Source organism: Azolla caroliniana, unplaced genomic scaffold, assembly GCF_043228905.1.
Source record: "Azolla caroliniana isolate FFs.n. ecotype wild unplaced genomic scaffold, voAzoCaro1.0.p SCAF_8, whole genome shotgun sequence".
NCBI classification, from domain to species: domain Eukaryota; kingdom Viridiplantae; phylum Streptophyta; class Polypodiopsida; order Salviniales; family Salviniaceae; genus Azolla; species Azolla caroliniana.
The window spans coordinates 4638180-4653938 of NW_028230443.1; the positions used below are offsets into that span (position 1 = coordinate 4638180).

At 35.1% G+C, this 15759-nt stretch overlaps 1 protein-coding gene across 1 annotated transcript; it reads right to left on the reverse strand.

The window, feature by feature from the left end:
- Positions 1–965: 965 nt before the first annotated feature.
- On the reverse strand, positions 966–3841 carry LOC147860869 (putative xyloglucan galactosyltransferase GT15). Its single transcript, XM_087323793.1, has 2 exons — positions 2605–3841; positions 966–1854 (listed from the first exon to the last, which is right to left on the reverse strand). The coding sequence occupies exons 1-2, from the start codon at positions 3799–3801 to the stop codon at positions 1246–1248; spliced, it is 1806 nt and encodes a 601-aa protein (XP_087179919.1). The 5' UTR covers positions 3802–3841; the 3' UTR covers positions 966–1245.
- Between the last annotated feature and the right edge of the window lie 11918 nt (positions 3842–15759).

Here is a 15759-nt window from a genome sequence, read left to right on the forward strand (position 1 = left end):
ATCCGTGTTGTCCATCTCATAACTTTGTTAAGATATCACAATTAGTTGCGATCAATGATAATTTCAAAAGTTATTTCCATGTGATAACAAGAATCATTAATTAAAATGGTTCAAATATTTATGCCTTCAGGAGATAAATTATTGAAATTTCTTTATAGGACACATGGAATCAACAAAGCACCCAACATATTTGCTAACACATCACAACCCTTTTTTTATCAACAATCACTCACTATATTATTAACTCTTGTGATAGTAACATTCAACATATCCCTCATACAATCATTGCTATTGCAATCAACACACCTTTAATTTTTGATAATGACAAACAATGGTATATACATGTGGCACAATGAAACATGATCTAACACCCAATTTGTATAATGTGAACTTATTGCTTGATGAGTGCATTAGATTAGCTTTAGTAAAAGTCATGTAACATTGTATGTAAAGAGTTGCTCACAATTTGTCCTAATCGAAGTCAACCACCCACCCACAACTAATGCCCTAACTTATAAAACGATATCCATGGTGGACCCACCCAACACATACATGATTATAAGCTATCATTTTATGTGTTCAATTTGGGCATGAAACAATATGTTCGTAAGTCTCATTACTTATTCTTAGCCTATTTCAACTTCAAGGGGTGGAGAGATGTTCCAATAGCTCTAAGTGATCTCAAAGGTTTTGAGAGAAACACCACAAGTAGCCCACACAAAACACAATAAGGTACAAATCTATGGATCAATGAGTTAAATATAATAAACAGAAAGTACTCAGCAAAGGAGTTCCCATCATAACACTTTACGTGCATAGTTTGGCAAATGACAAATTTGAGAAAAGAGGACCCCACCTCTTGACATATTTTATACATACTTGGAAACAACTAAAATTCAAGGGTGAATATTTGGACTTCCCAATTATATTTGTAGTCAAATACTTTGTATTTATTCGTGGGAAACATACAACCTCATGTTTTGATAAAAATATATTGTCTTTAAAAAAATCTTTATGAATTCATGTTTAAATTTTCAACATATCGTCAAAAGGTAATATCTAAATGATATGTCACACAACTATGTTTACAACAACAATGGATCGTCACCAACCCACTAGTGTTTTTTGTGATGATAATGCCGACATATGATAATATAACAATTAAAAACTCCGCATTTGCATCTTTCTTAGCGAAACTTTTGAGGCTTTCAAAATTTTGATGTGTGGTGTCTTCACACCCTTTTCTTAAATAGGTTTGACTCCACTTGATTCATGTAGAAGATTGTCTATAGAAATATCAACAGCATCACGGAAGTTGGGATGAGAAATATTGTTATGAGGTAGTGCATAAACCAAGTGAGGGATCATACGCACAATTTCTTCTTGCAAACCACGAAGCCTTTGGGCATCATTGGCAATGTGGGTAAGGGTGTCAAGAATGTCGATTCTATGGTTAATAACATCATCTCCATCAAAGAGGACAGAGTAGAGGCTACCATTCTGTGGGAGGTGCCACAAATATTGGTCGTAAGCTGAGGATTTCGAGAAAAGAACAGGTATACAACCCGCAATTAGGCTATCAAAGAAGCTTTTGCGAGTAGGGGTATCACCAGGGGGTTGGAAGCAAAATGTGGAGCTTAAGAAGAGCCTAGTCAATTGGTCAGGACGTTTTGTGCAATCTATTGTGTTTGGAAGCCAATTGCCGCCGCACATGACTTGCTTGCACGTTCCATTTCCAGCTCTCTCACATTGTGCAGATAATTCTATTCTCAAATCTTTTGTCCATTGATTTCCTCTTGACTTTGAGCCAATGAAGCTACATAAGAACTCCCTCTTAGATGACCGCACCTTGTTCTACAATATAATATAAGCAAAGTAAGTTTCATTATCTATTATTATAATGTTTCAACATTATTTAGTCTTTATAATGTTTGAACTTTGAACACAATTCGATGTTTCCCATTAACATGATAAAATAGAGAACCATCAAGTCTTAGTACCTACCCTATGAGACCAACTACATGATGTTAGATATGATTCTTTCTAGTAATTGCAATGTTAGAGAAGTGCATATATTATAATTTTGTTTTTCTATGAAGAATTCAGTCACTATCCATACCTTGTTATTATTTTTTAGGTAGAAGAATTTATATTTCATCAACTCAACCAATGACAAGTATTCTAGTTCCCCCCAACTCTTTAGAATTGTTAGCTACTTTAAGACCCAGAAGGGTAAATTCTTTACAATGAACAAAATTCAATGTAAGTGTCTTTTTGACTTGTCTCCTCTATTCCAATATGATTTGATTAGCAATGATGGCCCGAAGCTTTGTCATGAATCTTGTAATTAATTTTTGCAATGGAATGTAGACTATTTCTTACACTAAAAGTCTTTTTCACATTCACGACAACACCAAATTTTTTTGGATGTGATGGGTAGTATACATTTACACATTATTTACATCGCGCACATGTGATGATATAACATGTTCACATGTAACATTATATTTTGGCATGGTTTAACAAATTGGCATTAGTAATCTAAGTTTGAGTATTTTACGTAACATGATGAAATAATAATTACCAAGTGTTGGATGGACATACCTGCCATATCTCTATGTCTTGTTCCGAGGACGGATGGAAGGAAGTGGGGTAAGGAATGCCAACCTCATCTTGTTTCCATGTATTCCTCTCAATCAACAACTTAGTGACATGGGATAACTCAACTTGGGCAGAGAGAGAAGTTCCCCAACCACCATCCGAGTCCTCACTCCTACTAAAGTCCCACGTGGTTCGCCCAAGCACCATGAAATGTTTCCTCTCCTCCTTGAACCGGTTCCACGTGGGGTTTGCGGTGAGCCAACCAATCAAACGTTGTGTGAGACGATCACGGAGTTGTAGGCGAGGCGAGAAGAGTGTGAACGCAGAGTCCATAGCGGCATAGAAAGGTATGAAGAAGAGGTGTGCCGCTTGAGGGTCACTTGTAAGGCAGGGGTACGATTTCGCCAACCTATGGTGGATTAGGAGCTCCCCAGAGAATTGCTCCGTGGAAAACCAAGCATGGGGGGGGACTAAGATGTTAGTGTCACTAATGTCCGCGGTACTTGTAGTTAGATTGAACATTGGGCCATAACCATAGTTATCGAGGTTTCCACACATCGAGTCCCAAGTGTTGGTTACGCGTCCACACTTGTCCACTAGGTCCTCATTGAACTCCCTAGGGAGCTCATATATGTACAAATACCTACCATTGCACCCTACCTCTTTTTCATTGTGTCCCTCCTTGGATGATTTCTCGTGGTCACCCACAAGTCCTAACTCGACATTCTTGGACGAATTCGTGTCCCTCGGGCCACCGGAATCCGATAAATTCGGCACATTTTTTGCCGCCTTCGGGTGATGATGGCCCATTAGCTCGACCTCACCATGCTGTCCCGGATTAGGCTCCGTGATTTGGCCGATTCGGCGGGTTTCGGATAAATTCGAGTCAATGAATTCATTTGGGCGGTCCTCGATTGTGGTGTTTTTGGGCAGGTTCAGTTTGATTCCTTCGACTTCCACGGGTTCGTGATGACTACTATGCGGGGTTCGGAGATGCCCCGATTCGAAAGCTTCATCTTCTCTGTGGGCATTATATTCTTGGACAATGACCACCACAGGATTCTGTAGCCGTTTGCTTGGGAGGGAATTGAATGGGATTTGGCCAGATTTAGAGGAGATTAGACACACAGAGAAGACTAAACCTAGGGTGATTAGGGAGAAGACTGAAGAGGTGATGGCCACTCTTTTCTTCAGAGCCATGGATTGAATGAAATAAATGAATGAACAAATGAATGAATTTCTGGAGCTTTCTAAGGAAGGCCATGTGTGTCTATATATACCCACACATTATTACTTAAGCAAATTATTTTATTCACTCTGTGCTTTGATTTGGTCTAACTTTTTGGCTTGTTTTTTTCCTTTAATTGTTTACAAATGAGTAATGGTCTTCCCCACAAAACTAGGATATTTGTTGTTTTGTTTTTGAAATATTTACAAAGTTGACCCTCCACACACTCTTCATCTTCATACTTGCATACATACATGTGTATGTATGTATGTATGTATGTATGTATGCATGTATGTATTTCTGTATGTATGTACATGTGTATATATGTCTGTATGGATAGATGGATGTGCATGTGTGTGTATCTATGTATCTATGTATGGAGTATATGTGTATATATGGATGGATGTACATGTGTGTGTGTGCGGTATGTATGTATGTATGGATGGATGTACATGTGTATGTATGTATGTACATACATGTATGAGTTATATTTATTTATTTATGTATGTATGGCTTTTGGATTATGTAGTTAAGAGACCCATACAATTCATGTTCTACATGTAGGTATGTATGTATGTATGTATGGATGGATGGATGGATGCACATGTGTGTGTGTGTGTGTATTTATTTATTTATTTATGTAGGTATAGCTTTTGGATTATGTAATTAACAGACCTCCCATAAATTCCATGTTCTCCATGGGGTCCTCTGCATATGGGAGGGTAGGGGTGTTTGTGAGGTTTATAACGTTTAGAAAGAAGTGCGAAAACCCACCACACCTAACTAACTACTCTCCATCACCTTCGGACCCCCTTTCCTTTACCCTTCCCAACCCCCTCTCACATCCTTTGAGTTAGTTGACTTGTTACATACATCCACATATTGCATGTGTGCTTCACTTCACCTTGTTTCCTAGTTAATGATGGCATTAGCATGTGAGCTTCGCCTTGTTTATTTGTGATTGATGACATTTTTCTTTGGAGGGGACTCTATTTGTCCCGTACATCCGAACCGCCCATTGTTTCAGGTCAATTATCTATAGATTTGAACCACCCGTTCCTTTGTTTTTTTTAATTAATCGAATTTAGTTTGCTTTTCATGCATGGACAAATATAACAGGACATATGTCAACAAAACTTTGGGCCACACACTTTAGGAGCAATGAATTAATAAAAAGTTTCCATTTACTAATGTTTTCGACGAGCAAGTGTTCAAATTCTTCATCACCACTTTTTGTGATCAAGACCACCTCTTTCTAAAATGTTCATTTTTTAAAATCATTGTTAAGACATTCGGCCTTGAACTCTTGAATAATCAAGCATCCCAAAACCTTAATGCATCACGATTGTGTGGTAATATCATAGACATTGAATCCCCAATATCGGATTCACTATCTCCTTATAGGAACACAATTAAGCATTGAAACACTAATGTGGTTCTATATAGATACTTTATCAAATTTCAATGATTCGAAGCGCGATACAAGTAAAATTTGGCTATAATGCAATGATTAGATGCTATTATACTAATTAACTTTGCAACCATCAGATGCCACTCTTATTGAGAAATCAATCATCAAAGAAAATATTTAAAACACTTTGAGTATGTAGAGGAGAAAAAGGAGCAATGACACTTTGAGTATGAAGATGGGAAAAAGTCAATCACGCTTTGAGTATGCACAAAGAAAAAGGGTGTTGATGAAGTTAAAACAATTATATTCTTCTTTCTTTTGATGGGAGCTTGTGAGCTAGCTCCCAAATCAGTCTTGCTTTTAATGGATGCAAAAATCGCTATCATGAAACATAGTTACGTAACACAATTGCAAAACAAAGGGCTAATTTTGTCTAGCTCCCCTTAAAAGATTCCCTACGCTTAGTCAAAGTTTCTCAAAACATTATATATATCATAGATTATGAGAAACATCAAATTTAACATGATGCGAGTGAATTTTGGAAAACCTCAAACCTAGTGTAAAGTTCATGAAACGAAATATGATTGAAAATGTCAAACAACTATGTATGTATTATATATACTCATTGCCACTTTAAAAGATTTAATACACGAGTAGCCTATAATGGTATATTAGCATAATGTTGATATTTAATTTTTTCGGGGTGCACATGTTGTGCCAATGCTTTACATTTGGTAGAATATGTTTTTTCCTGTATCCCGTATGGAAATTTTAATGTGTAAAACTTATTTGGTTTGAACGAAGTTTGAATGTCTAAATTGTAAACGCTTATGAAATTTAAGAACAATGTCAAGTTCGTGTGTTGGTAAAGTTTTGGATTTGTAGGTTAGAATCTCGACAGATCCAAAAGCTTAATTATGTCCAAATCAAGCTACTCTTTAAGACAACTACATTTTTCATCTTGCATATGCCATGTTGGAGCTTACAAGAGTACGATATTGGTTTAACATAACAAATTTATATATCAAATCCAAAATGTTATTTATGTCCTATCAAAGCATCTCTTGGAGGCCAATTATCATTTTTCAACGCCTAAGGGGTACACCTTGCACATGCTCGCAAAGCTTAGGATAATGTTAACATTAAAACTAACATGACAATCATAATCATTCTCTATTTATCATACACAAACATTGACTGCACATTCCAAATATGGCTATGTTAAATCTAGTGGCAATAGGCTTGAGAGCATAACCATATGAAAGCAGCACAATCCAATGTTTACCATTTCTTAGAAAACACACTCTATAAAAGATATTGCTTCTAATCATGTCATGTACAAGGAGATGTAGTCCCATTGTCTATAAATGAAGGTTTATTCTTGTATCCTTCATTTGGTTTAAACCCATTTCATAACATTCTTTGGAAAAAATATATTGGAGATCATACAATATATGAGGCAATGACACACAATTTCCAGTGGGGACATGCAATTTTTGCTAGTTGATCGATTGTAGTTCATATGACATCATGCACACCATCGTTTGTTCATAGAAAGCCCCAAATCCATATACATATAGATGTCATGAGATAGATGAGAGAGGCTTGATGTGTTTCTTCTCACAAATTTTAACAATATTTTCTTTCCATGAACGTTTTCTTGCATGACTATCATAGTACCCGTCTTGCAAGGTTGTGCTTGGGTTACAAGATGTTGCCCTACACTAGAGACATCAAAGATACTAAAAGCGAACATGATGGATATAGGGAGGCACAATATGGTTCTTCTCATGACTTTAATGTGGTGGCGGAAGTGCAATGTTACATGTTGCTTTCCATGATTGTGGTTTGTATGAGATCATGAATGCCACCATTTGTTCATACAAATCCCCAAATCCATGAACATATGTGTCATGAGATCTATGAGGGTGGCCCAATGTGTTTCTTCTCACAACTTTTAAAAATATTGATACATAATACAATCATACATGCTTCTTTCCACGAACACTTTCAAGCATGACAATTATAGTACAACAAGTCTTGCAAGGTCATGCTTGGTGTATGAGATGTACACAACACTAGATACATCAAACGTTGAAAGTGAACAAATGATTGATATAGAGAGGACAAGGTTCTTATAATGACTTTAATGAGGTGGTGGAAATGAAGTGTTACATGTTGCTTTTCGTGAACATATTGAAGAAAATAATTGTTGGATATCCTTGTTAATGGGCACACACGTTTTATTATCATATTGGTGGCCTAACAACACCAAAATTTGATAGTGTCCAACACTAATAGCATGAAGACTCTAAAAAGAAAATAGACAACCATTGTCTTCAAAGCATTCGATTAAGATGATGGTATTGTTTCCAACCTTTGGGTTGTGGCAAAGTTTTAGAACTAACAAGCAATACCATGTTTTAGATTTTTAAATTTTAATTGCGTGAAGTTATTAATCATTGTTATATTGAATAGGTATGGATGACTAATGTCTTGTATGATGCATAAATACAATGCTTTCACATTGTGATCTAGGATGTAATGCCACTTGTCAAAAATGTCTTCCCTTCAAAGTCCTAGGAGGTGAAAATTGACTTTGTGACTTTCTGAAGACATTTTTCAGAAAAAAGGTTTGATGCATATGATTTGCCAATAAAGCCATGTATTTAGGAGAAGGGTTTGTTGCTTTTCTATAGAAATTAATTTGATGAGAAATGCGTCTATGTATTGATATAGACTGAGACATCTACTGTTTGGAAGTGAGCACATGTACGTTGATAGAGACAATCTAGTGTGTGAAAGTTCCATATATCAAGGGCTATATAGTATGCAATAAACCTTGCAACTTAATAGGAATTGGCCCAAGAAGTCTATAAAAGAATTGCCATTGTGGCATAACTCAATCAATCTATTGTCATGGCCCTTGGGCATTTTAACACACATTTTTGAACTTGTAGGAGAAGGGTGTAAATTGGATCTAGAAACTTGCAAGTTATTTATAAGACCATATATTTCAGACAAAGGGGTATAGGTGTGTACAATGAACAAAAAGGAAAAAATAATAATGAACATATCCTAAACACCATCGCTTTACATTTGAGCACGAGTTATCAAGCTTAATCTTACCAATTGTAATTTGTGTCTCTAAGGGAACTTCTTTTGCTATGCAATGTCGTATATGAACTTAATTCGGGAGGTAAGCTTCTTTATATGAAGACAAGTGTTTGCCCAAGATTGACGAGTTTTTTTAAAGTTTGTTTTTCCCCCTCTCTATGGCCCATCCATTGTGCATTCATGACCATGGATGACCCATCAATAAACCTGCATGATTCATCATCAAGAACCAAAGTTTCAAAGTCAACCTTTATGTTGTAGGAGTCGTCCAAATTTCATATCGAGTATATACCCTTCACTTTAAATTTTGAAATTTGAAATTTGAAATGCAATAGGAAATAGTTATAGAATTTCTAGCTTTATATTTCATATCATTAGAACTTATTCAAACTAAACCAATACTTGTATCATTGGCATTAATCACAACATAAATACATCATTATTTAGTCTAATTATAAAACTAACATTACAAAGTATAACTAAGAATTCAAGGAGGATGAATTTACATATAATATCTCCTCAAATGTGGCATGGTACATGCCCAAGAGGTGATTAACAAGGATATTTATGGTAATATTGAAAACATAATTATCAACAAAACCTTGCCTTTGTATATAATAAAATAAAAACAAAAGTTTTGACATGAATTAAGAAAAATTGCTTGTCCAAAGGGGTTTTGCTTGTAATCCAACGAGAACTTATTTAATATTAGATGACTCGAATTGTTCAATTTTGTCAATAGGAATTTGATGACCCCATATGATATATGGTTAATGAATACATAAGCATCATGGCTTCACTTGGGCTTGAACCCAAGACCTTGTAATACATAATCAAAAACTTAACCACTAGGATAACATATGGTTATATAAAAGATTAAAAATGACTTATTGTAATAGATTAATTCTTGTAAATGTTCTAGAACATTCTAGAATATCCTAGAACATCTTAGAATATTCTAGGTCTAGAACATTATAGAAATCACTAGGCTATTCTATAGGAACCTATAAATATGGACATATAGTTATTCTAAAACTAATTTGAAACAACACTAGTCTTAAGCTTTCATCACCTTTCTTGTATCCATCTTCATTCTATCTTACTAATACATTCATTCTTCTCTTATCACTTCATTCCTCTCTTCTCGTGATCTCTTTACATCTTTCTTCTACCACTCTATCTTTTCTCTTGGTTCTGACAAATTGATTCGAATTTTCTCTCTCTCTCTCTCTCTCTCTCTCCCCCCCCCTCCCTTATCCTCCTCTGTAAACATCACGAAACATGGTTGCCATCAACTCGGAAGAATATCTCACCCTTGTTGCAAAAATGGAGAATATTAAATCCAAGTTCACATCTCTTGAATTAGAGAATCAACGTCTTCTTGGGGATCTACAAAAGGTTATTGTTGAGATGCAACAACAACAAGAAGAGCTTACGCGATGGGTGCAACAATTAGAATCGACAATTGTAATTTTACAACAACAAAGGGTCGAAGGTCAAGGAAGTATTAAGGAGCCCAAAATCAGTCTCCCAGCTAAATTCGATGGTTCAAGGGTGCATTTCTGAGGTTTCTTGAATCAAGTGCGGTTGGTAATCCAAATGCATCCCACGCATTATCCGACAGATGCATCACGAGTCGGGTTAGTGGGCACCTTATTGACTAGCATAGCGTTGTCATGGTTTGCTCCATTACTAGAGACAAATTCCCCTCTACTACATAATTTCGAGGAGTTTGTCAAAGAATTTAAGGCTTGCTTCGGAGATACAGATGGGGAAAGAATGACAATCAACGACACTACGTCAAGCTGATCAACCAACCTCAACATATGCAGCTAATTTTCGTCTCATTGCAAGCGATATTCCTTGGGATGAACAAGCCCTAATGGAGCAATTTCGTTCCGGTCTTTGTAGTGATGTGAAGGACTTACTTCTTACCTTCCCCGAGGATCCAAAATCACTTATAGAAGCTATTAGTCGAGCAATACGGTGTGATAATAGTCTTTTTGAGCGTCAATGTGAGCGACAACAACAAATAACAAGATCAAGATACACACCAACTTATGCATCAGTAACGGCGCAATCGTCTCCAAGGCAAACGATTGATTTAAGATACATTTTACAAAGATTGATTTAAGGGGTGCATATAATCTTGTTCACATTCGACCGGGAGATGAGTGGAAAACGGCGTTTCGCACTCGGTATGGTCATTTAGAGTATATAATCATGCCTTTTGGGCTCACAAATACACTCATAGTTTTCCAAAATATGGCAAATGACATTTTCCGGGATTTTCTGGATATCTTTCTCATAATCTATTTAGATGATCTATTGATTTACTCTAAAACACATGAGGAGCATGATATACATGTCTGGAAAGTACTTGAATGCTTAAGGAAGTATGGTCTGTATGCCAAACTTGAGAAGTGCAGTTTTGACAGCGAACAAGTCGAATTCTTGGGTTATACTATTTCATCTAAGGGTATCTTCATGGATCCATCAAAAGTCAAAACAATATTGGAATGACAACCCCACGTTCTGTTCGAGACATCCACTGTTTCCTCGGATTTGCTAACTTCTATCACAAATTCATACGAAATTATTCGAAGATCGTGTTGCCTCTCACCCAACTCACCAAGAAGAATCAAGCGTTTGTTTGGACTATTGAAGCGGACACGACCTTTACTTAGATCAAAGAGGCATTCACATCATCTCCTATATTAGCACATATTGATCCCGAAAAGCCATTTACCATTGAAGCGGATGCGTCAGACTTTGCATTGGGGAGTATCCTATCCCAACTAGGCAAGGATGGGCAGTCCCAACCAGTCGCGTTTCACTCGAGAAAATTTACTGCTGCGGAGATAAATTATGAGGTGCATGACAAGGAGTTACTAGCTGTGGTTGACTCTTTCGAGTAATGGCGACATTTCTTGGAAGGATCGCCTCATCAAATAATCATTTATAGTGATCACAAAAATCTTATGTATTTTCAAACGGCTCGAGTGTTAAATAGGAGACAAGCTCGGTGGCTCGGGGGCTTCACTGTCAAAACTTGTATGATAGCACGCGAGTTCATCAAAAGGGGTTTTAATTGACCACTGTATATATATAAGGGTATAAATAAATCTTTAAAAATATATCTACCTAAGGGTATTATCAATTATGCTAGAGAAAAAAAATACATAAGCCCATGAAATATTAAATATTTCAATGAGATAGTAAAGAATATATTATGCAAACAATGCTCAAATTTGGAGTAACATATATACATTATACATACATATACATATGTGCATGCATATATACCTACATTTAAACATTACATCCATGAATATGTATATACACACATTACACCCATTTATACATGCATAGTGACTAAACATGAATATATTATATTTGTAGAAATATGTATTACCATATGTAAATATGTACATAAATACAATACATACTACATATATAAATACATGCATACATATCTAGACATATATAAATGCATACATTCTTCATACATATTAGAATAAGCCATATATATTGACATACATATATGATATATACATAATGCACACATTAAAATTACATGTTACATATATACATACACATTCTTACAAACTATTTTATATATTACATATTACACACATATATTATTATACACACAAATCACAATTATATACAAAAACATGTTGTGGTGTGCATGTGTGCATTTCACAATATATACATACCAAACACAAAAAATTTACATACATAAATAAATTACATATTATATATGCACATACACATACACATAAATATAGAAGATTACATATTATATTTAATACAAATCTACATACATACAAACAAGTTACATATATTTCACAAGAGTTAGTTGGGAGCTATAGAGTCGGGGTAAAATAGGGTTTATTTCAATTTTGCTTGAGTTAAGGATCGGTTGAGTTTTTTTGTTGTTTTTGTTTGATAGTTTTGGAGTTGTTTCTCCAAGTTGTATATGTTGATCCCATTGTGGATTTGGACAAACATTGTTGTATTCTATTTGCTAACTAATGCGAAGTAGTGGTTTTTTGGGAAAAAAAAACAAGTTACATATATTACACACACATAAATAAATTACAGACTACATATCATATAATCCATACATATTATATGATATACAAATTTACATACACATACATACATACATAGATACGTACATATTCCACATATCACCATATATATAGGCTATACGAAACCATACAAAATACAATACTTACATATATATACATATATACATTCATACACACACATTGGATATATGTATACTTACACATACATCGGATATATACATGTATATTATATGCATATTACAAACATACATCCATATATGAGCTATACACATACTAAACATTAAATACACCGAAAATAAAGATACATAAATACATTACATATATACGCATACATACATTCATATATTCATTCATACATTGCTACACGTATATACGTACATATGCCTACAATGTCACACATATAAATTTTATAAACACACATACATACATTACATGCAAGCATACACATACATACATTACATGTATGCATACACATACATATATTACATGCATGCATACACATACATACATTCCATACATATGTACATATATATCACCACATACACACACACATAGCCATACACACGACAATAGTACATATATACATACATGTCCATACATTAGCTATATACATACATATTAAAAGCACACATCCATACATATTGAATCATGTACATTGACATATGCATAAACATATATACATAAATTACATATGTTAATTTCGGGTTATTTTAGTGTTTAGTATGTGTATGGGTCATATCTAGATGTATGTTAGCAATATGCACATAATATGTATGCATATTCCACATATCACCATATATATAGGTTATACAGGGTCATACAAACTACATTCCTTACATATATCGATACACATGTATACACATACATTGGATATATGCATACATATTATGTGCATATTGCTAGCATACATCTAGATATGACCCATACACATACTAAACACTAAAATAACCTGAAAATATACAACCATATATACACATATGCACATTTGTACATGGACATACATACATTCATTCATACATTGCTACACGTATATATGTACATATGCCTACAATGATACACGTATAAATTTTACAAACATATATCCATACATATACACACATATATACATTACATACATACATACATACATACATACATATTCCATATATCACCATATATATAGGTCATATGGGGTCATACAAACTACAATACATACATATTACAAACACACATCCACACACACATGTATGCATACACATACAAACATACATACATTACATATTACATATATACACATATGTACATGCATACATGTACATACATATATTCATTCAACACATAATGGATCCAATATACACATCTAAACTTACAAACATGCCATATATACAATACATATATGTACATACATACACACATCCCATACATACAATGCATATGTATATACAATAGATACATCGTACAATTAATACAATACAATATGTACATACATACACACTTACATATGTACACATATCACATACATATATATACATGCAATACAATACATATGCATGTATATATAGAATAGACACACACATATATACACATGTATGTACGCATAGACATATGTATATAGAACATACACTCACATAACACACACATACATATGCACATGCCATACGAATAATACATACAAATTACAATACATCATATGCACATGTACAGAACATACACACAAATAGCACATACATACATATGCACATGCCACACATACAACACATGGAGTAGAATATGTACATACATATGCACATGTATAGAGCATAACACACACACACACACACACACACACAAATATATATATCCACATACATAAACATGCACATGAATAGAAGATACATACACACAGTAGAACACTCTTTTTAAAACGCCTCTCAAAGGGATGCTAATTGTTTTAAAAAAATGGGGGAAGAAAGGGGGGGAGATTATATATGTGATGTGCTTTAGTAAAAATTGGGGGGAAAAAGGAGATAAATAGATAGATAGATTATATTATCGGCTTCGGATCTCAAAGGAGAGAGAAAGAAAAGAAAGAAAGAAAGATATATTAACGTCTTCTAAGGCCAAAATTGGCCCATGAGACAAATGGTGTACAACAAAAATGGGATATTTACCCATTCATCGAAAGTAAAAATAAAAATAAGATAAAATAGAGTTTAAGCTAAATAGTTCTAAGAAAACAACAAACATGTTCTATATAAAAAAAACATGTTCTACAATGAGAATGATTCTATACTAGGCCTAATTTCATTTCCATCCAAGTCTCTCGAAGAGAAGCGGGGGGTCAAAGGGTTGCCATGATGTGGATGTGGCCCGTGGTCCCCATGTAAGAGGTACCCCAACCATAGCTTCGAGTCGACGTAGCTCACGTTCCCTTATCTTCTTAATCTTTTCTACTCCACGTTGACTTGTGTTGAAGCCCAACATCCGAGGACGTTTGGTTGCTCTTTGTATTTCTGCTTCCTCAAGGGAGAGGCCGAGCGGCATAAGTGTATCCACATTCATCGTCTCCCCATGTTCCTGAAAAATTACACTAGGTACATGTTGATGAGTAGTAAAAGGGTTATGATTAACACTTTGTAATTTATCCTCCCTATGTTGTTTTAGCTCTAAGATATACCTACCTAGTCTCTTTACACTCGAGGTATCTAATAGTTTGGAGAGGGTGGGAGAGGGTCCTAGTATGTCTTGGTATTCCGCCCGTATCTCGGCATAAGTTGGGCACTTGCATGTGAAGTGATACTCATCCTCTATCTCTATGTGGCATAACCTACATAGCCTTTCCTCTCTAGGGACTCTATTAGCTCGACCATTCTCAATCTCAAGTTGGTGAGATGATATCCTAAGTTGTCCAATGGCCACCCTTAGTGCATTTGATAAGAAAGTATCTAGGTATCTTGGTCGTGTAATAAACCCTAACTTAGAGAACTGCAAGAAGTGTTCCTTATAGTACACCATTTTAGATGGGAGTGGCTCTCGTGGGGTGATCCATTTGTATCGAGTGTAGATTTGCCATATTTCTTGGCGTATCACTTTATTACGATCTTCACGAGAGATTAAAGTTTGATCAGTCCCATGGTTGTACTTAAGGGGAGGTAGGTTATTAATGTCTATGCCATTTGCAAATAACCAACTCACCACAATGCTATACCAAGAGTTGGTGTCTCCAGACACATGTAAGGATCGGGATGCCTCAAAGGCTCGACGGGATATCCTATCTTGTGGTTGACTATGTATCCGATGAATAAAAGCTACCACTTGAAAGAGTGCTTCTACTAACATCGGGGGTA